A 23,343-nucleotide genomic window follows, 5' to 3' on the forward strand; every position below is an offset into this window, starting at 1 on the left:
GAGCTATAAATCAGCTTCAACAACCAAATCTGACGAGACATATAAAAAGAATTTCTTTGATTTCTGATTTTCTTAGCTTTTCCCACTTCTTCAGTTCATTTTTGCATATCGCTCGGAACTGTTAATAGGGTATATGGCCTCGTCTATGGCCAACCACAAGGGCAGCTCTTTCGTGTCGTGTTTGAAGAATCTTTGAGGAAAAGGAAAAGCTTCCGTTCACAATCCATTAAAAGGCGCAAATGGCGAAGTGCGAAATAACAAATGAGACTTAGCCAAACAATATGAAACAGCCAGCAATCGGGTGCTATCGACTACCTAATGCCCGTTCATACAAAATATCTAGGGCAACGGCGAACATTGAGTTTCGAGCTGCGGTTGTAGAGGAGGAGAAGAAGGAGGAGAGGAGGAGGAGGAGAAGGGGAAGGAGCAGAAGGAAGATAAGGAGGAGGAGGAGGAGGTATATCAACCAATCTAGATATATATGTATATACAAATATTCTGATAGAGATATGTAGATGTATTAATACAGCTGTGTTCATAAAAATAGTAGTGCTTGATGTAAAATGTTAGAAACAAAAAAAAAAAAAAAATATTTATATATATAAAAATATATCTATAAATAAAAATAAAACCAAAAAGTATATGTATAAAAAAAAATAATTAAAAATTAATTTTAAAAAATGAGAAAACAAAAATAATTATTCAACAGTAAGCTATACAAATTTGTATTATGTTTAACTAATTAAAATATATTCGAATGGCAATGAATGCAGGTATATATGGGCCTTGCATACCCGAGTGTATACGCTGTACACATATCAACACTCTAGTTCGCCAACCAACTGTTGCCACGCCCTCCCCCTTTTGGCATATCAAATCAATTGAATCTGCGAATAGCAAGAATTACAGTGCACAAAGCTCAAATATTCTAAGCACTAGGTAAATACGTATAAAATGCCTCAAATGGGACTCAGGCTATGAAGAATTGGGTTAGATTCGACTATAAATTGTAAATATAAATATGCATATATAAGAATGAGTTAGCGAAAATTCAAATAAAATCAAAGATTTCAAATGAAACCCAAAAATATATCTACAACTTAATAAAATTTGAACATATTTCAGCAGTTTCTATATCAACATATTGCCCATAAAGCACGATTAAGGCATAGTTCGATAAATTGTTTGTCTATCTATTATATATTTCATGTATTTTTCTGCGTGTGCGTGTGTGTGTGTGTTAACGGATCTGAATGTGCTTAACGCTAGTTTATGCAGCCAAAAAGCATGCCTCAAATGAATTCCATTAAAGAGCAAAAGTACCGTCAGTCACGCACGCATGGCGCCTTCCAGTGCTCTGTGTGGGAAATTTGCACTCTTCGTGCCGTTGAATGGACAAACGGAAATTTCCCTTAAGCAAGGAGCCGGCTATAAAAGCGCGACAACTGCGCTGCGGCGGCTCACAAAGCGACGGCGAACGCGACGCGGCAGTTGCAACAGCACCAAGCCAAAGGTGAAGCAGCGAGTGCGTGCGACGACCAAAACACGTAAAGAACCGTTAAGAGCCGTTAGAACAAGAAAGTAACGGTCCGAACAAGACGCCTATGCAAATAATTCGCGTGCGTATGTGGCTGTCACGCTGAGCTTGTGTGTGTGTGTGTTCGTTCGTGCTCGTTATTTTTGTTCTTGTGCTCAAATTGCCGCAATAAAAGTGCAAAATTATGTGGCACATGTGAGTGGTGTGGACACGTTGAACGGACTCCAGAGAAGCAGCAGCAGAAGAAGTAGCACAAGCAGCAGCAACAATAGCAGGAGCCAACGGCCACGTAACGGTACGTTGAGCAACGCGTGCTGTCACCTGAGCAGTGCAGCCGTCCTCTTGCTCCTCCTGCTACTCCTCCGGGCTTGAAAAGTTTTTAAATCAATTAAATGAGTGCTCGTTTTCTAATTAGTTAATAAATCATATTTGAATTTCTTTGTCGGCTATAGCCGACTGCATAATACTCTGTATATGGTTTGGTCTTCAATTACAACTGAAAAATTTATTTCCTGTTGATATTCATGATCAAATTAACATCTAATATATATACAGTACACATGTGCTTAACTATGCAGGATATAAAAATAGACTTTTCTGAAGAAATGTTCTTATTAAAATATTAAAAAAACATAAATTTGTAATTGAAGTATAAAATTCTTAAAAGAAGAATGTGCTTAATGTATGTAATTTTTCCTTCTAAGCTTAAAATTTGGAATATCATAAAATAAATAATAAAATAAAAATAAATAAATAAATAAAACAAGAAAAATCTAAAAAAAAAAAAACACCCACACACCTTAAATAAATCTCCTAATCAGTTTTAAAATTTAGGCTTCCAAAAATAATAATCATAATAATAATGAAGTACTATGAGTGGTGCTAGCATTTTCAAATTAAAGCTAATGCTCACAAAACAAGTTTAAATATAGTTATTGTATTTTTATAATTTTTATATAAGTAAAAATTTAAGGGGACAGCCGACTACAGGCGCTCACTGTCATAACGCTGACAGTTCAAAATCGATGGAAGATATAGGCTCATCCAAATGATATTAAGTATTAATAATACGATATAAGTGGAGTCGTTATAGCCGGATTCTACGGTACTTGTTAATTTCAAAGAGGAAGTCAAGACTATCAAATGAGAGCCTGACTTAAAAAATAAAATAATATTTAAGTTAAGCATAAAAGGATTTTTTGTATACTTGAATTTAGCTTAAACAAAATAATAATAATAAATATATAACAAAAATTATAATAAAAATAAACCAAATAATGGCAATAATATTTTCGTAAAATGTAGCCCGAATGAAATTCCAATGCGTAAGTCAAGTATGTGTCCAAAAGTAAAGTAAATAATTAAGATTGCCGTTAAAAATATTTAACTAAATCTAGCGGTAAACGAGATAAACTAATTGTTTGCTACTGCATAAGATGTTCATAAATAGAACATTTTCATAAGTAAATACTTGTCTTGGACATCAATTAACTGGAATTAATATATTTGCATTTAATTTAAAAGGTATTTTCAACAATTAATGTTTATAATAGTATAATAATAGTATAGCAAAACTTTATTATCGACTTAGAAATGAATCAAAACTCTAAATTGGAAGTACAAATCAAATATTACTAAATAAACTATTTTGCGAGACTCGAAGATGAACGAGATATCAGCTTATAAATAACTACACTAATTATATACACGTTATGGGGATTGCCACGCCTCTCTGATTTGCCTTTCTTTCTGGCTTTCAGGCAATACAGAAATACGTAAAACAAGTTTTGTAAATAATTAAAATTTTGTTTAAATAATACATACAAATGTGATATGCAACAATCAATTGTTAGTTGAACAATTCAGATAATTCCTTAAATATTTGATAAACAATGCTAAATTTAAGAATCAGCTGGAATTCATTTATGGCTTTATTAAATATGTGCGCTGAGCGTCGATAGCCTGGCTCTCATTGCATGCATCATTCACTCAGTTCATTGATGTCGACGACGACTTGGCCATATTGAAGGTGGCCGCCATTAAAGCCATGCTAGTGGAATCTGTGTGTGTGTGTGTTATAGAGGAAGTGTGTCTGGATGACTTTTCTTACATTGTTTGGATTTTCATTTCGATTGGATTCGTTTCCTTTTGGTTTGCGTTTGTGTTTGTTTCATTACATTCCGATTGAATTGAATTCACTTTCGCTGGTAATGAAGCTAGTTGGCATTGGGCATGGCCAGCACACACTCACACTCACACACACTCACTCTCTCACAATACTAGTTAACATATTTTTATGGACCCGTTGTCGCCAAAGTGTCCTCTAGTTTCAGCAGCAACTTCAGCTTCGAGTGTCATTTGCTAGCGGTCATAGAGCCGGTGGGCGGGGCGTGGCAGGAGCAATTGGCGGCCTGTGGATTGCCCGCTTGATTGGCCCCTCGAATGGAGTGGAACGGGTGGGCAATAGAAGGCGGTAAAGGGTGGTAGGGCACGTTTTATGTTCCGCTTCACATATGCCATTGTTTGACTGTGTGTGTGTGTGTGCCTCTCTCTCTCTCTCTTTTTGTGTGTGTATGTGTGTGTCCACTATACACCGCACTGTTGCAGAGCTATCAAATAAAACAGGAACTCAGCCAATCTATATATAGCCGCGTGCAACTTGAAAACTTTCGATTGCTCAGTTTTTGTGCAATGAAAATAAATCAGATTCCATTCAGAAAGTCCGACAAAAAAGGAAAAAGCCAAGTTAAAAACAAACACAGGCAATCGGGAGTGCCCGACTAGGCGATACCCCGGAACTAATGCGAGTAGCTATTATTATATGTGTATATATTCTTTTCTATATATATATATAGGTATATCTATATATATATAGCATTTGCTCCGCTTACTGTGCGGATTACTCCTTTTGGACTTCTTGGGTTTTATTTACTATAGGAACTTCTACACGATCTAACTTAATCAAACTTTCAGGACGTGATAACGACTTACAAGTCTCCAGTATTTGATAAAAAGAGCCATCTAAAATCCGGAATATGCCAAGTTCTAAGTGCATTTCAGAAGCTCCCACATTCAATTTGATGTTTCCTTGATCGATAATAATTTGTAAGCTCGTAATGCAAATTCCATTTTCCAATTCCATTTGCATGTTCCCATTTCCTTGGGTTTAGAACGGAATCGAGTAAAAGAATATGCTAACAATTATGGATATTCGAAATTGAAACACAAATAGATTGAGATTAAAAAATAGGAAATTCAAATTGTGAAATATTGCAATAGTTGATAAGTATAGTAACAGATACTTTGGCTTAGAATAATAAGCAATCAATTTAGTTTTAAGTCTTTTACTGCATACAGCACTTTGAAATTCGGTTCTGCACTCTTATAATACTACTTTTCATTTATAGATTTATTAGATTATTAGATTTACTATGACGCTGAGTTGGAGTCGGCACAGGTGTTAAAAGAGCAGACTAAGAAATCGGATAGATGGATAGTTGTTGAATTATGATTGGCGAATCGATAGGGGAGTGAGGATGATTGAAGAGATTGCATGAGATGGCTGAAATTTGCATTAAAAAAAAAAAAAAAAAAAAAAACCAAAATAAACTCAAATTCATGAAATAAATAAATGGAGCAATACAATTTAGATTTTTACCGTACAAGACAAAAAAGGCTTTATTTTATGTTTTATTTAAAAGAAACTTGTACTATTAATAACAGTTATGAAATTTGTGTGCTCTATTTCATGATCAAATGGCATATCACATAGAATATTTCAAGAGCTAAATGCCAAAACTAGCTTAAAGAGCGTGTGATATAGGCTTATGTTCTCTATCTATACGAATAAATAAAATTGAATAATTGAGTTGAAAAATAATCATATACAGAGTATTATAGCCTATTGTTGCCTAAGAATTGTCTGTCAGTATTAAATGAACAGTTATTTTCAAAGATTATCATACAGAAATACAAAATCTATTTTTAGATAACTCGATTTTAATCTCGAGATCTATTGCATACCTAGAAAAAAAATTCCGGCATTATAGTTCATATATAATAACTGTATTCCAGACATTTATTTTACTCAACTATCTAATCTCAATTGCCTGTCAAATTTGACATGAGGATAAATGATACGGTCTTGACAGCTGAGAAAAAGCTGCTGTCAAGAGAAAACTTGACTTGCAGAAGAGGATTAGCCAAGAGACTACACAGCGGGAAGAATTGAATAATTCCCCGGGGAGAGCCAGCATAGACTAAGCCAAGTTGACAACTTGTTGGAGGACAGTGTGGGTGAAGGCGCCTTAAGCGGCGCAGGCTTCATTAGGCGCTTGCCAACACTCAAATAAAGCCCCAGAGGTCAAGCGGATGATTCATTAATGCAATTAGCAGTCAAACCAATGCCTCCAATTTTGCGAATTTCTCTTTGCAGACAGCCGAAACCGCAACAGCAGCAGCACGAGGGCGTGGCAAGAAGAAGGCGGAAGGGAATTGGAGGCGCGCCTCCAAATGCTCATTGAAATTTACGATTATGCTGCGAAATTATTAAACAATATGACCGCAACAACAGCAAGCATCATTAATAATCTAGCCAGCGGGGCGGAAGGAACAGCTGGAGTGGAGGGAGCGGAGCGAACGGAGAGTCCAAGTCCCACGATGGCCACAAATCTAACGTCCAAACTGCTGCAGGCGACAACGGGCAACATGAAGACGCTGCTGAATCGCACGCTGGCCACAATGGGCGGCCAGCGTGGCACATTGACCACCCTGCTGCTCCAGGGCGGCCTCGGCACGGACTTGGCCAGCGGGCAGCGAATCCGGCAGCTGGCCCATGCCAATGGCAGCGTGCATGCCACGGGCAACGACAGCGACAGCCATGGCCAGGATATGTACAATGCATTTAATGTGACGTCGCCGTCGCCGTCGTTGTCGTCGTCCTCAGCGCACTCAGTCGGCTTCATCGAATCCTCGACCACGGCCGCCAGCACAGTGCTGAGCAGCGCCATCACCAATCTGCCAACGACGAGTGGCCCGGCCACCACGTTCCCAACCCAGACGATGGCCACCATCATCGCGGCCGGCAACAAGAATCGAGCCACCACCATTATCCTCTATCCAACGGGTGAGTTCCAAATCACAGTTCAGTTACAGTTTGCCCTAATGGCTATATAATGTTTGTTGCCTGAACGAGCAGATAGAGAGAGAGAGAGAGAGAGAGAGAGAGAGAGAGTTGTGAATGGCCTTTCACACATGATGTGCATAAATTGCTGATGGAGTAATTCAAGCTCTAGATAACTCCAAATTCAATCGGTATATACTGAAAACTTGACATGTATTATGCAAATGGGAGCGTTTGGATTTGTAGGATGAGATCAGAATAGTAAACGGTTATATTTACCCTAGTATTTCTATCTGACAGTCCCATGGTCCATCTGTTCGTTCCATATCCGTTCATCGGTCTGTCCATGGTTCCGTTCATCCGATGAGACAGACAGACAGAGGGAAGGACAGGCGGAAAGACAGGCGGAAGGACTGATGGACGGACATAAGAGCTGAAAAATGTGCGGACAGAGCGACGGATGGACGAATGAAAGGTGATCGGACATCTGTCACTCCGTCCCTCCGTCCAGCAGTACTTCCTTCCATCAGGCGCTCCCACCGTCTCTACTTGTGTCCATCCTTCCGTTCATCTATCCATCCGCCTGCCCATGCCTCCGTCTGTGTTTAATCCGTCTCGCCATATTCATTCATGCTCTTCTTGGAACTCTATTAATAGAATCGCAAATGTGATTGAATTCTATTTATGCCACATTCCACTTTCGTTGTGCCTTTGCCATTTTCATAGCAGACGTTGCGGCAGAGTCGGTGGCAACGTTGAATGAAATATTAGATATATATATATATACATATTTCTTTTATTTTTTTTTTAGCACTTTGAGTGGCGTATTCTTTATGGTCGTTTACGTGGTGAATAGAGTATATCGTATCTGTCTGTCTGTCTGTCCTCATAAATGCAAAGCATTTGAAGAGTTGAAAATGTGAATAAATACGCCAATGTGTCATTGGTGCATCGAGCTTGAACATGTCCACGGGGTGCATATTCTATTATATGTATATGTACTTCTTTTAGCTTGGCTTGGCGTGAAAAGTTTTGGATCTTAAGAACCAAAACAGGAGTAGCCCGAAATTATTTAAGGACTACCTGCACTTTTCTCTAGATAGTATATGTGTATGTATACATATATGCATATATTGGCTAAATGTGAGCAGAATCTTTGATAAAACAGCTCAGCGGGACTCTCAGAGCATCTTTAAGTTAGGGAGAGCCCTCACTCTTTTACGAATATGAATTGAATTCTGCATAGAATTGAATGACTCTGACTCATAAAGTATAAAAGTGTGAGGTGCTATCGCCATGAGCATTTACTACTCCATCTGTTCGTTTCTCTTTTGGCGAGCTTACAAATCTTATTTAACACTTAAGCTCTTTGAACTGAACTGAACTGAGCTGAGCTGAGCTGAGCTGAACTAAAGCTTAACAAATGATTATATTTCTTGACTTGAAAGCAGTAGAGCCCCAAGCCAAACATGATTGGATTTTAGTTGTAAAACTTTTGACGCACTGCCAGCTGCAGAGCACGGAAAACTTTAGTCCTACCAACGACTCTACCAGTAATAACGACATAATATATTTACAGCATTGTCATTGTTATTCGAAACTATCCACACAATTGTTTCGGCTAGCTTTGCGCTCATTATAATTGCTAGGCTGGCATGGCTGAGTGCTTGTCTTCCATTAGAAATTGAATAGGTCTCTTTGTCTGGCATGCTTGGTCGAAGCTATGGAGTAACATAATGACAAATGACCTTTGACCTTTGACAAAGCTAGTTGAAGATTCATAGAATTTGATGACTTATTGACACAAACATTAATACTCGACTCCTGCTCAAATGAAAATCACTTTCCTCTTGGGGAAAATGTGGTGGGCCACAGAAAAATGCGACATTTGAAGAGAAACTTTTCATATGTAAGTAATGTGAGCATGTGTTTGTAGTTCTCCAAAGACTCGCACTGGGCAGTAAAAATAATGACCTTGTTAAAGCTGACCTCTTCGTTAAAGTGCTTACTCCATCTCTATTCCCAGGGGTTTTACGCGAGTTTAATTGATGGGCGAACGCTTCATTTGTTAAGTCCTTAGCCAATTGCTGTTTTGGGGCCTGTCAACGCAGCTGGCAGTTAATCATAATTGTGACTTAAGTCCAATTCGGCGCTAAGCTCAATAATGTGGTCAACTAATTCCAGTTCGCCAATTGCCAATCGCCTGTTGGCAGTCGTCACTCGGCAGTCCTCAGGCTGCTGATTAGCACGCTTCGCACATCAATTTTTGTGAGTGAGCTCCCTGCCACGCCCCTGGCGGCGCCTCTTCAATAATCAAATCAACTTGGCCTATTTAGACTGACGAACAGACAGCCAGCCGGAGGGACGATCGGACGGAAGGACGCACGGACGGAGATATGAAGGGACGGAGGCGCGTGCCAGCCCCAATTAGGGGCTAATTTGCATAATGCCATTCGCTCGCTCGCTCATTATCCCCAATAGCTCCGATAGCAAAGCGCCATCCATACAGTAGACAATATGAGCTCCCGACTTTTTCTTTTTTTTTTTTGTCCATAGAAGGCCCTTATATCTTTTAATATACCCTGTTTGCATTGGGGCGGTGTGGACGGTGGTTGCAATAAACAAAAGCGTTTGTACTCCATTCAATATGTCGATGTATATAAAAATATATATGTATATGTTGACTGCTTTCTCTTCGTGTATATACACAATTAATCAGTGTGAATATCGACTGTCAATACAATAAATAGCCCCAAGAAGGGTTTATTATTATATAAATAAGAGAGTATAGAAATGGATCTAGAAGAGTTTAGACGACAAGCTAGGAGAGGGCATAGAAAATGAAAGAGAAGGTTGAAAAAAAGAAAGTCTTTGTACAAATTCGATATTTATCGATAAAGAGAAAGTGTCAGTGTCATCATCATTTTCACATATAAACAACCTGGCATAGACTTGTAGTTTTTATTGTTTAGAGTTTAGTTTAATTTAATTTAGTTTGTAGTACATTTTCATGGGATTTTCTATTTTTTTCTTATTTTCCCCAAATAATAATGTTATGACATATATCCATATGTCATTTATGTAAATAAATATCTTAGCAGAGAAGGACTATGTATTAGCCTAAACTCTTAAAATATTGTAAAATACCATTCACAAAATCATGTAGTTACTCGTATAACAAAGAGTGAAATAAATTGAAATTGAAATATCGATAAAGATACAGATTGCATATGATAACATTTATTTTTCAACTTTTTACTAGTTCTTAATAGTAAAGGAATGTCAATCTTACCCTCCGAAGTAGCTCTAAGTTCTAGTGCACCAAAATGTTGATGTATTACCAGCGTTATAATATAATAACTATAACAAAATAACTAAACGAGTAGTTTACAGATTATAGGTTCTATTATAAGAAACCCAAGTATTTCTGGCAGTTCCGAACTTCCTCATAGTCCTTTCTACATTCTCGCTTGGACAATGCATCAACTGAGTACAGCAGCTATAGTCTGCTTAATTTGGATGTTTCCCTCAGAAAATCCTTAAGTCCTTACAGGGTAACCGCGCGTCGAGCATTGCCTGTCTAAGACGCGCCTACTTATCTTTGCATTTATGGTAGCACTGCAAGCTTCGTTCGGCAATTGGGGCAAGTGTAAGGGAAAGACAGAGATAGAGAGATCCATACAGTAAGGTATGCAAAGAGGAACAGAGACAGCGCCAGTGAGTAGAGGAAGTTAGGGGAACAGCTTACGACCTTACGACCCTTGGGCCTAATGCAGCAATTAGGCAAGTTTAAGTCGCATTAATTGCAGAGTTTGGTCGACTATTAACGCGACTCGAACCGTTGATTATTTTAAGCGCCATCAGCTCTCAACTCTGAGCTACACGAGCTTCAGGCGAACGCCTAGAGAGTGGGATAGGGGGGAGAGAGAGAGGAAAGACACTGAGTGCTGACTCAGTTTGTTCCCATTAAGACAAATCAGAGAGACGTCGTCATCGTCGTCGACAACGTTAATATCTCATATCCTAATCGTGACGCTTATCTGTTTATATCAGCAACGCGCAGCGACATTGTCAGCGCTTTCATGGGCCTGCTGGGACGAGGCTGGCATCAAAATACTTTTCGACAAAAGCCAGCCAACTTGTCCATTTCCACAGCAACAATGCGGCTAGCAGGCTAACAATGAAACTACATCACAACAAAAGGAAAGTGCGTACATTTCATTGAATGAAATTGCTTAGACACCAACCGCCCACCAGTCGCCTTCGTGGGCGGTCTCCATGCCACATACAACATACTGCATACGTGCCACAAAAACTATCTGCATGAAACAATTCCTCAAGCGGCCATTGCTGCAGTCATGCTGCAGGCCAAAATGCTGCAAGTATTTTGTGCCAGATAGTTGGGCAAATATGTTTGTCGGACTCTTTGCAAGCAGATTGTCTTGCTAGCCGAATACTTGTCACAAATAGTTTCGCTGAAGCGCAAGTTTGCTCGGAAAATAAGCTCAAGCCAAGTAAAAACACCATTATGTGTTTTTATTACGAATAACATAAAGATTAGTGAATAGGTTTAACTAACGGCAAGCTAACTGCTGTACAGCTTCCAGGTCGTAAACTCTGAATTAGATAGTTATTAAGTAACTTAGTCAATCAGCTAATCAGATATTGAGTGAGCTAATCAAGCAGCCAGTGAGCTAATCTCTTACCCAACTAATTAGTCAATAAATACTCAATCAGTCAATCAATCATTTACCTAATCATTCAGTTAACAAATCAGTCAGCTAAGAAATCCAACCAGCACCCTATCAGACAGTCAGTCAAACAGCTCATCAATCAGACATTGAGTCAATCAATCATTTACTTTGTTAATCAGTCAACCTATCTGGATATCCTTCAAATAATTTTTTAATCCTGGCTAAACATATACTTATTTTGCTATATAGTATCAGTCAAACAGTCAATCATTTATTTAGTCAATCAGCCAACTAGCCAGTCAATCAATCAGTCGAACATTCAATGAGTCAGTCAACCAATCAATCATGTCGACTAGTGTGTTGCTCAAGTAGTAATGAATCAATCAGTTAGTTAGTCAATCACTAAGTCATATAGTTCGAAAAGACAGTAAGTCAACTACTTAATCCTTTTGTCAATCAGTCAATCATTTACACATGCAGAAGTCAAATAATCAATCAATTAATGAACGAGTCCGCCATTCAATCAGCCAGTCGGTCAATCAGAAATATAGTCAACTTACTAGTCATATAGTCATTACTATCTAATCATTGTCGTAGTCTGGTAATCATTAATAGAATTAGTTAGCCATGCAATCAATCAGATAATCAGACCGTTAATAAGTCAATCGAAAAATCACCACCAGACACTCAATCAATCAGACATCAATCAATTAATTTGTATCTCTCAATGCAATCAGCAGCTCTTAGTCAGTCAATCAAGAGAGTAGTCAATCCATTAGGCAGCTAATTAATCCATCAATCAGGCATTCAGTTTGTCTACCAATCCAAGAAGTCCATCAATCAGTCAATCAGGTAGTCAGACAATCAATTATCCATTGGTCAATCAGTAAATCAGTTCAGTAGTCAGTCAGTCAATCAGCTCCACGAACTCTAAGAACTTCCCTTTTATTGCAGACATCAAATTCATTTGACTTCATTTCCATATTTTTTATGTTGTCAATCAAAATGTAAATTTCTGTATGCAAAGTTGTTTTCAAGCGCTTAGCCCAAAAAATAACAAATCGAAAACACATTGCATTTGATTTGGATTAAGGGCTTTGCAGCTGCCCGAAAAATCTGTTCATTAAATGAGAAAAGTTGAGAGCACGTTTTAAGGCTTAGAAAGTTCTGTGTGGCAGCGCCAAGATGCAGCCATCAATTATAAGCTGAAAGCCCTGGCTCAAGATTAATTTCATGAGCTTTGAGATTTGTATAAAGTGTTGCACAATCAATGAATAATGGACAGAAGCGCCACTTTAGAGTTGTCCAGCACTGCGCTCATTTATTTAATTTGTTGCTTTTGTAATAGAAGTATGTGCATTTAGCGGTAAAAATCGTGAGCCTGTCACGTACTCATTCCTAACAGTTATCCACACCATTAGCAAGTGTTGACAGTTGATTGACTTTCCCTTAAGCGCTTCCCAACACTCTTCACTAAGTGGCTTACACTCTTGCTTGCCTCACTTTTGTCCTTTCTCTTCCGTCTCCATCTCTGTTTGGCAAACTATGCCAAGTAAGTACAGTGTGCCCTCGGCAATGGGAAAGTACAGCTAAGTAGTTCACTTGCAGCATTCGCCCGAAGCGCTCCGACCAACTTTTCGTAGCAACTACTTTAAGAGCTTCGCCAAATAATACGCAAACGGAGGGCCTTCAACTTGAACCCTGTGCACAGACTAACCCTGTGCCAGGACACAGCCTGTCTGAGACAGGAGACGGCAGCGTGCGTGACTCATCGAGCAGGACCTTTGAGATATATATATATTATATATATAAATAAAAGAAAAGAAAAACAACATTTTGAATGATAATGATATATACATATATGCAATATATATACTACTCGTATATAGTATACAATAACGGGTGATCAATAGAGTGGTCACAAAATTTTTATTAACATCATTTTAAGTGCTTGAAATAAACTATGGAACTATTTTAGCAGATGTTTTGGGTTTCAACTGTAATAAAATTTAAAAAATATATATATATTTACAAAAAAAAGTGATATATATCACTAATTTGAATTAATATTTTTTGATATTTCTTATAGTTTAGATTTTATAGAAACACAAAGTTTATTTTAGGTGTTGGTTGAAATAAACTGTGAGCCACTGTATATTGTATGGAATATTTAATTGAATAGCTGCACAAATTTTAATGCTTTTGGAGGAAGTTTTCAAACATACAACAAAAAATAAATATATAGAATTAAATTTAAAAAAAAAAAGGATGAAATAAAAATGTTGTTTGTATTTGATAAGACACAATAAAAATAAAAAATGATCGAAAATTCGTATCTTTTAATAAAATAAAAACAAAAAAATGTTTTTTATTAAATACTTTTTCATTTGTTTATTGTTTATTTATTAAAAAACAAAAGCAAATCAATATTTTGTTATAAGTTTTTATATATGAAAAGAAGAAATTTGTGGTATACATACATATATATATATTTCATAAAAAAAAAAAGTTTAATAAAATCATAAATTATAATAAATAACATTTTTTGAAAAATAATTAATTAAGAAAATTTTTTATGAAACCTTGTAAAAAATAACAAAAATCAGGAAATAAAAATGTTTTTATTTTCTCATTTAAAGTTATTTCGAGTTGTTTATTTATATATAACGAAATCATATTTCTATTTAAATATAATATTTTTCAAATATATTTTTTTAAATTCTAAGCAACAACAATCAAACAAATTTATATTTTACACTATTTTTAGCGCATGAGCCGATATATCACGCTCAATACTTTTTTTTTTTCTACATTAACATTGGGGCGCGCGCACATCTCTAGGACATAGCGAGCGAGTCGAGTTCAGTCTCCCCCTCTTCTCATTCCTTATCTGACATTTGAATGGCTGTTGTTGTTGTTGTTGTTGTTGTTGTTGTTGTTGTTGTTGTTGTTGTAGCGCATTCCACGGTCGACTTCAAATATGCAAACATTCAATTTCGATTTAGAGGCTGTGGAGGCGCATAATTTTTATTGTATTTATTGAATATTTCGAGCATCAAACGTTGCCGCCCATTGACTCAGCATGAAATTACAGTCGGTGGGGCGGGTGTGGGGCGTGGCAGCGACAGGCTTCAGCCCCAGCTCCTGGCAGGGGCGACAGCAACGAATGCTTGTCGAAGCACAGCTGCTGCCTTTGCTTCCCTCTATTTGGCAAGTTTTGCTCAGATCCCAAGCCCCAAGCGCCAAGCTCCAAGCCCTTGGCAGCCATCTTGCAGCCCTTGGCCTTCCCCTGGCCCTCTGCACAGCCGCTGTCCCCTATTCAGCCATCAATTTGTGTAAATTTGAACTGTCACTTTGAAGGCGTTAATTGGATTCAATAAATGTCAAGCAGGGCGCGCGGCGTCAACAGTTGGAGCCAGTGCAGCATCAGCATCAGCATCAGCATCAACAGCTGGCCATGGCTGGCGTTGTCTCTGCTGCCGAATTCATTTTAAGCCAGCTCCCATCCACAAATATCACCCCCGCACCCACACCCCCCACACGCCCACACCTTCAGCCCCTTTCAAGTTATATTTAGGACACGACACAACAACATTTTGGGGCCATGGATTTTTGTGGCTTAGATTGGAGGCGGGGACGGCGTGTAGTGTGCCTTAGCCGCCTTGGCATGATTTTAGCCGGATTGTGGGCGTGTCAACAGCCACAGTAGCAAACACTTTGTCAGCATTGAGCACTGAGCGAAATTGGGAGAGATTGGAAATATGAGAATTAGAGAGAACAGCATGAACAGCAGATATTCTAGATGGTTGCAATATCTGAATTCTCTTTTTAGGTGTCATACTTACGTGCGTATGCCCATCTCGCTCTTATAACCGTATTTTGCTGTATCAATCTCTCTTTGTCTCCCTCGCTCTATCTGTATGACTCTGCCTCTATCTTTGTATTATCGCTCTGGCAGTTTATCTCACTGTGTATTTATTTTTCCTTCAATCTTTGTTTCTTATACACCACATTTCTTTCATTCTCTGTCTTTATCTATCTATCTCTCTCGCTTTCTCTTTTGAAGTATGCATTTTCTCTGTCTCTCTCTCTCTCTCTCTCTCTCACTCTCTAAACATCTTCTCGGTCTCCCTCTCTCGCTCTGTCACTCTGCAACCATCTTTTTCTCAGTCTCTATATATCTTCTTCTCGGTCTCTGTTTCCTTGTAGTCTCTCGCTCACACACTCACTCTCTCCCGCTCTCTCTTTCCGTACATCTTCTCTGTATCTCTTTTTCTCTCTCTACATCTTATTAACTGTATCTTTTTCTCTCTGTATCCTCTCTTTCGCTCTCTCACCTACACTCTCACTCTCTTTCTCACTCTTTTTCTATGCAACTCTGTCGCTCTCTCCCTTTCCCAGTTCCACTTAAATACATATATGTTGCCTATAAAGAATCAAGGAGTTCCTATTAACAGCAACAATCTCTACTCTCAATTTCTCTGGCACTTTCGCTCAGTGTAGTCGAAGAGTCATATCGCAGTATTTCAATGACTAAAAATACATATTGCACACACACACACACGTACACATACAGAAAACACTCACACACACATACAAGCGTATATGGGGAGTACTTAGAAGATATATTGTTGTCTGTGGCTTATCGGCTAAGGACCTTAATAAAAATGTTTCCCTAAGAGGATCGCAGCAAATTTGTTGGCTTTGTTCAGGCTGTGGAGATAAACAAAAGACAAATTGAAAGTGGAATTGCGATGGCACCGACAACGGCGCTGGACGTGTCCGGCAGCCAGCCGACGCGCTGCACCACTGAGCCGTCGAGCCACCGAGCCACTGGGCCGCTACTTTATCATTGAGATAAAAAAATAAACAAACAAAAAAAGAGTTGAAAGCAGGTTAAAATCTGCACGCAACCGGATGAAAATTAAATTAAAAAGCAAAAAACAAAAAAAAAAAAAACAAAACAAAAAGCCCAACAAAAAATGAAACGGAAATATAAAAATGAAAATGGACCAGAAACGGAACAGCGGCGGCGGCGGCGGCGGCGGCGGGTCGCTGGGGGCTGGGGGCTGGCGAAGGGCAAATGCAAATGCAAATGGCCGTAAAAGCCCTTTGGCCCACATAACTCGGCCACGCCCACCGGCAGCCGTTGCGCCCGGCTCATTCTCGCGCGCGCCGCCTGTCAGCGTAAATAAGTGTTGCCCACATTTCGGGCCACTTCCATGGCAAAAAGATGGCCTACAAATGATGAGCAGCGCATAAAAAAACGAGGCGATCAATTCTATTGCCTACTTTACAGCGCGTCTGCCAGCTGCCCCGAGCGTGCGTGCGTGTGCTTGTGTGTGCGTGTGCGTGTCTGTATGTGTGTGCGTGTGTCATGCATAAATAATTTAGAGATTATGTTCACGCTGGTAGAAAACGGAAACCGCTGGCTTTTAGCATTTGACCGCAGCAATTAGGCAGAAAAAAGTTGGAAAATACTATAAAAAGAAAAAAAAAAAAAAAAAAAAAAGAGAGCACATAAATAAAAGTAGATAAAACATGCAAAGCCCACATTCAGTCGACTGCACAGCTCATTACAAATTATTGAATAGGCCATTATAATATGCACAAAGGCCAGCTGCGTGCGGTTGACAATGGAAACATTAGCTGGATGCCGAGCCGAGGCCCATCAAACGGAAAAAGGAAAAGAAAAATCAAGCTAAATCCTGTATGCTTTGGGCTTAGCTGATGATTAGAGCAAAGAGCTCCAGCTAAACTTAATAAATCACCTTCGTAGTGCAGGGAAAAATTATATACATATATTATGATATACGATAGTTGAATAGTCTACATATTTGACTGATATTTGATCGATAGCGATAGTTGCACAATCAATCGAGTGGAAGATCTTGTTTATACACAGCTGAACACATGAACAGTTAATGTTATGTTGATGTAACTGTTAATGCTATGTCCAAGCTAACGTTAATGTAAATGTTATGTTAATGTAAATGATATTATAATGTTAATATTATTAAACATATATTATTGGGTATGTACATTGGGTAGTAATTGACCTGTTTAGCCCATTACTGGGGACATTAGCCACATCGAAGATAAGATAAAGATCCAATGCATCGATTTTCTATTAACCATCAATCAATCTGTCAGTCAATTACATCTGCTGAGCTTATAGGATCCAAAGAGAAGATGAAATATAGTGCGGCGTCTTTTGTGGGGGTGAGTGGGTTATGTTCCATAACTACTCCCGTTATTTTGTTATCGATTGAAAACCTTATCGAAAATAACTCACAAAATTACAGCTCCTATACCTTTAGAGCTAGACTCTCCAAATTTCATATATGAAGTCATATGAATTTTATAAAATTTCGATTTTTTTTATACTTGTTTTTGGTTGATTTTATTTTAATATGTAATATAACAGTCGTGCATTCGGCATTCCAAATTACTCCCATCATAAACAACTCCGCTACGCCGCTGATGATATTTAGGTATATACATTATATACAGTAGAATCTGGTTAAAAGACTCCGGCTTTTGCTACGAAAATTCTGGTCCTCTGACTCGCTTATATGAGCAAATTTATATGGTTTTAGCCTCTCTCGGGTACTAATGTATATATTTTATGCCCCTTTACATATACACCCATATGGTACTCGAACAGCTCATCCATCTAATTGTAGAGCTTTAGCTTGATCCGTATAGCAGCTGAGTACAGAAATCCCATTCCTAATTATTCCTATTTAGAAGTAAGCAACAAGTTTACATACATATGTATGTATCAAGTTTATATACATTTTCTATAGTTTTTTTGTTGTTTACACTTACAGGGTATAGCAAGCCAAAATCATCAGAGTTTGTTTTTCTCTCTACTTGCAGTTTCACCCGAATCGATTGTCATCCCCATCGTTTCGTGCATCTTTGGCTTCCCGATATTGGCGCTGATCGTCATCTGCTGCCTGAGACGTCGAGCCAAGCTGGCCCGGGAGCGGGACAGACGGCGCAACTATGATATGCAGGACCATGCTGTCAGCCTGGTCAGATTTAGTCCAATTCATAGGCTTAGTGAGTTTGAATGTTGTAATGTGTGTACGAAATTTTCATTGTTTCTCTTGTTCTTCTTCTTGTTTTTTCTTCTTCGGCAATTTGACAATATTTATTCACAGCTCGTAAAAGTTATCGAAATATCGATTTTTAAATTTATTTAAATGACAAATTTTCATAGAATTCATATTCACATTTCATATAGCGCTCGCTCTCTCTCTCACTCTCACTCTCTCTCTCTTTCCCTCTCACTCTTCTTTGCTTTTTTATGTGGATCTCAATGTGCCTGTCCGACATATCGTAGTGTTTATCTTTTATCTTCAACATTTTGCACTTTAACAAAAAAATTAACCACGATTCACCGCAGCCAACTTCAAGCCGATTCGACCTGCCCAATTTACAATTTTTTCCACATTGTTTTTCTTGCATAAATTGCATTTAAAATTGCCAAGCAAACATGTGAGAACACACACGCACACACACACCTGTCTGCTACCTGCCCTCATCACAAATTGTGTTCCCACCTTTTCGAGGCATTCCATTTAAACCCTTTAATATATATTCATAAATGTTGTATGCTGATGTACGAAATTTAACAAAATATAAAAGTCGCTCGTAAAAATTGTACGAAAATTTCTGAAAAAAATTTTTTTTAATCTTTAAAAATTCTTTCGGGTAATTTAAGCTGAAACACCTTTATTATTGTTCAGCTCTACATATTCGCAATGAATAGAAAGTAGGAAACTTTAGGCTCATTCATGTAATCGAAATGATTATATTAGTCTTGTTCTATGCTCGTCTGTTCATAAAGTACGTTCCAAATAATTATATATCCACGGCTGATGTGGGCGTGGCAAATCTGACTATATATCCTTATATATCTCAATCGCTATTGATGCTAGAGACTTGAAAGTTTAACATAAATAATACATGACTAATATGTCTACGACAATTATGGGGGCGTGGCTAATCCGAAAATGAATCTGGCCAATTTTGGACTAAAAATGAGTCTTCTGCAGTCTTTGGTAATCTCTCTATATAAGATGGGAAAGCGAGTAAAGTGCAAAGTAGAGCAATCTAACTGTGAAGTCATTAAGCAGAGTCTAACAGAAAAACGCACAGATTCTCTATATAGCACTTTGATTAGGTATTACTATCAGAATGTACAAATTTCAATCAAAGACAACAATCGAATAGATTGAATAGGGGAATGGGAATGTTCTAACCAGAGCTTACTAGATGAGTAAATATATATTTTCAACAAAAGAAAAGAAACACATCTTCCACTTTCAATGAGTTCGACATACAAAAGGGGAAAGTTAAGAGCTTTCCAAATAATTTATTAAGATTTCTTTAAAATGGGAAAAGAGGAAGAGATATATAATTGGACAAGTGCATAAAAGCGCAGAACTACCCCAGTAGCAACAAAAAGTCGGTAAAAATATGTATTTTGTATTTAATTTGTTGTGAAAGAAACTTGCCATCCCACCAAACAATCACTGCCAACATCTGTCACAAGGGCCGAGTCCATTAAAGAGTTACGAACTGGAAGTAAAGAAAGAGCCCAAAACTAACGCCAAATACATACATACTGTTGCTAGTCAGGTTGTTGGTAGAGGTGGTAGGGGGTAGAGGCAGGCGAGCAGGGGCAGATGTAACGAAACTTGACCCACTTGCATGCGAGAGCAGGCAACAGTAACATAACAGTCCATTATACCCAGCATATTGCATCAACAAATAGGATATATAAACATGGCCGAGAGGAAACGAAACGAAACGAGACGAGGCGAGACGAGACGCAGCGGGTCGCAGCGGGACGGGTGGCATGTGAACACGACTCCCGAGTCAAAGTTCAAGCTGAGTGCCTGCTGCGACTCACACACACACACACACACATACACACACACACACACAGTGGGAGATATTTATGCTGTTATGCATGTGTCAAGCACAGCTGTTAAACTATAGCCCAGTCTCCCAGCTCGCCACGCCCCCTTTTCCGCTCACACGGCCGCCTGCATTTGCATTGCATACCTTTGGGCGCTCGTCCTCGTTTGCATATGAACAACAAAACTGAAACCCGTCTTTTCACTCGAGCCATCCCCTTAACGCTCCTCGCTTACCCCCTGGCCACTGTCTCGTGCCACTGCCGCACCGTGCCCCTTGTCCACCTTAATCAAGAATCTCAGTCGCCTTCATGCACGCATGCACAGTGCACAACGACATTTCTCTTCTTTTAGTCTTAATTTTTGTGTTTTGTGGCTGTTGTTGTTGTTCTTAAATATATACCTAATAAAGGGTATCTGCTAGCTGTGCATGCGAATAGGGTGGCTATGCGAGAGTAGCTCACGGCATACGGAGGAGCTGCATATGTATAATTAAGAGTCACAGAGACTCAGAGCAATTAACATAATACTAGCGGAAGTCGGGTACAGTAGAGCCTGCCTAGTGCGAATGCATTGATGTGAAAAGCTGACAATCTCTATAATCATAATCTGTGAGTGTTAAGTTTAGCGAATGACAAATGCAATTCAGATTAAAAAGCTAGAAATCATATTTCTACCGATTTCTCAATAGGCAGGACCTACTGTAGCTACGATTGTCAATTAAGATTTCGATTTTTCAGATTAGCGAAAAACAAATCCCAACTTCAAATTCAAAGAAATCATATTTCTGCAAATTTTTCTATAGGCAGGCCCTACTGTAGTTTGGATTGCCAATTAAGATTCAGATTAAGATTAAAGGACAAAAATTCTAATCAAATTCAGTTACTATAATTCATATTTCTACTAATTTCGCTATAGACAGACCTTACTGTAGTTGCAATTGTCAATTATGATTCAGTTAATTAAGATTCACAAAAGGAGAATCCCATTAAAATTGAAATTCATATTTCCCTTTAGGTTACCTTTACTGTACTTGGGATTATTCAAAAATGCCTAAAGAAAATAGAAGCAAAACTCCCACATCGTTTCAATATTCACAATAGACAGGGTATTCCGCAAGTCGGGCACACTCGCTGAGTGCACTTCAACTTGTGTAACCGTAAATTTCATATTCAGTGTTTGCCTGGCAGCTGGCTGCGGGTGTTTGCTGCCACTTTGAGAAGGGCCAACAACAACAGCGACTGCTGATGAAGCTGTTGTTGTTGCACACAATGATGATGATGATGCTGATGATGATGTGGGTGACACGATAACGAAACGTTGACAAACCGCGAATTACACTTATTTAGCCCCGCACCCCCTTCATCATGGCCACAACTCTGGCAGCAAATGTTTTGATGGTTGCAAATTTACGTTTTTGCATAAATTTTGAAAACAATTACGCATAACCGCAAGCACCGCACGAGAACCACAATAACTTTGGCGCAAAAGGCAGCCAACGACACAGTAACAGTAACAGTAGCAGGCAGTGCATAGTGGAGCGCTCTATGTAAATTGGGCAATAACAAACAGGCGGAATGGCGCCTGCCTAATGCTTTGAGACATTTAAATTGGGCGAGTTTTATGTTGCATAGCTTTAAGCTGCACTTGGACAAGCATAACATGGGGTTAACAGTCGCCATCAATGCTTGCGCTGTTAATGAACATAGATAGCCACAGAAAAATTTCGTTTCCTTAACAACCTTGTTGTAAATTGAATATACCATATGCACAACGGCAATAGCTACTGCTTAGACGGCTGTTAAAGAGCTTAAACGTTAACATGCTATAATGTTACTGGCAAAACAGTCTTTGGGCAATTAAATTTCCTTTACTTTAAGCTGCAACAGCATGAACCTTTTAACAGTGGCTATAGCTGATAGATAACAGAGATAGATTGGGATCATTTAGAGTACATAAGCTTTATATTACATAGCTGTAATGTAACATGAAGCTGAAATTAGAAATGATGCACATAACATGACCATTATGCGCACATCCTGTTAGACTGCGATTGGATGGTTTAGGTGCGTTGCACGTTTGGAAATGCACATTAAACTTAACCTCGATCTGTTCGTCGCACGTTTTCAATTTGTTTTTGGACCACACGAAAGCATACGCTCATTTCACACTTTAACACTAAACATTTTCCATTTCGTTTGCCGCCGGCAGTTTAAAGGATATTTTAACTAATTTTAATTGCTTCTGTTCTGTTCCTTGTTTTTTGTTTGCTTCGATTGCTTTAGATTACCGATCGTCGAGAGCTATCAGTTTACGTCCTGAACGAAGCCTAAGCCAGGGCTTCACCTCAGTGGAGCTGGACACAGTGCTGGAGGAGCGCTGCAGCGACGTGGAGCAGACACAAACCGAAATCATAAATCCCGAATCGCCCATGGACACCACCTCCTACAAGATGTCCTTCTCTTCGAGCTAACAGTTAGCAGTAGCACAACAGCAACAGCAGCAGCAGCAGCAGTCGACGTCGCCGACAGCGCAGCCGCAGACAGCAGCCATGGCTATGCAGCTGCTGCCGCCACGTTCGATGTCATCGACGCTGACGCCGCCGCTGCGCAAAGCGGGCAGCGTGCGCGAATCTGGCGAGACGGCGGCGCTAGCCAAGCGACGCAGTCGCCTGCAGGAGCTGCGCGCCGCAAGCAGCAGCCAGGCCAGCGAAGCGGCCATCGCGTTTGGTGTCGGCAAGCGCGATTCGAAGCGACGCCATGGCGCCAGCGCCGGCGCCGACACCAGCAGCGGCAGCAGCAAACGCTCAGCAGCGGCCGCCATGCGCAAATCACAGTCGCTGGACGCCGCCGAAAGCTATTCGCTGGCCAGCATTCAGTCGCCCCTCTGGGTGACGCTCACCAATGCGCGCACAATTGAGGAGCTGGCACAGCAGAAACTGTAAATATTTTACAGACAACAAACGGGAAACGAAACGAAGAAGCAACGGAAAGAAGGAAGGAAGATCAAAAATACCCCACCAACCAACCAGGCTTGTTGTTGTTGCAGCTGTTAAAT

General features: G+C 39.2%; 1 protein-coding gene across 3 annotated transcripts; it reads left to right on the forward strand.

Moving 5' to 3' along the window:
* The first annotated feature begins 1,447 nt into the window (after window positions 1–1,447).
* Window positions 1,448–22,980, forward strand: LOC108618946 (uncharacterized). Of its 3 annotated transcripts, none has more exons than XM_089475457.1 (4): window positions 1,448–1,832; window positions 5,973–6,662; window positions 18,236–18,421; window positions 22,572–22,980. In XM_089475457.1, exons 2-4 carry the CDS (start codon window positions 6,050–6,052, stop codon window positions 22,757–22,759), a joined length of 987 nt encoding a protein of 328 aa, XP_089331583.1. In that variant the 5' UTR covers window positions 1,448–1,832; window positions 5,973–6,049; the 3' UTR covers window positions 22,760–22,980. The 3 variants fall into 3 exon arrangements, with proteins under 3 accessions (XP_089331583.1, XP_089331584.1, XP_089331585.1); XM_089475458.1 differs by having other exon boundaries at window positions 18,236–18,393; window positions 22,572–22,752; XM_089475459.1 differs by lacking the exon at window positions 18,236–18,421.
* Window positions 22,981–23,343: the final 363 nt, after the last annotated feature.

The sequence above is a fragment of the Drosophila arizonae genome, chromosome X, assembly GCF_054131065.1.
Source record: "Drosophila arizonae isolate 15081-1271.41 chromosome X, UAZ_ARI_1.0, whole genome shotgun sequence".
In the NCBI taxonomy this organism is placed as follows: Eukaryota; Metazoa; Arthropoda; class Insecta; order Diptera; family Drosophilidae; genus Drosophila; species Drosophila arizonae.

Excerpts from the sequence above, each read along its gene's own strand:
- LOC108618946 (XM_089475457.1), top strand. The coding sequence starts at position 6,050 with ATGCTCATTGAAATTTACGATTATGCTGCGAAATTATTAAACAATATG. Across the intron at positions 6,663-18,235 it reads CATTATCCTCTATCCAACGG|TTTCACCCGAATCGATTGTC; the intron begins GTGAGTTCCAAA and ends CTCTACTTGCAG. Across the intron at positions 18,422-22,571 it reads TAGTCCAATTCATAGGCTTA|ATTACCGATCGTCGAGAGCT; the intron begins GTGAGTTTGAAT and ends CGATTGCTTTAG.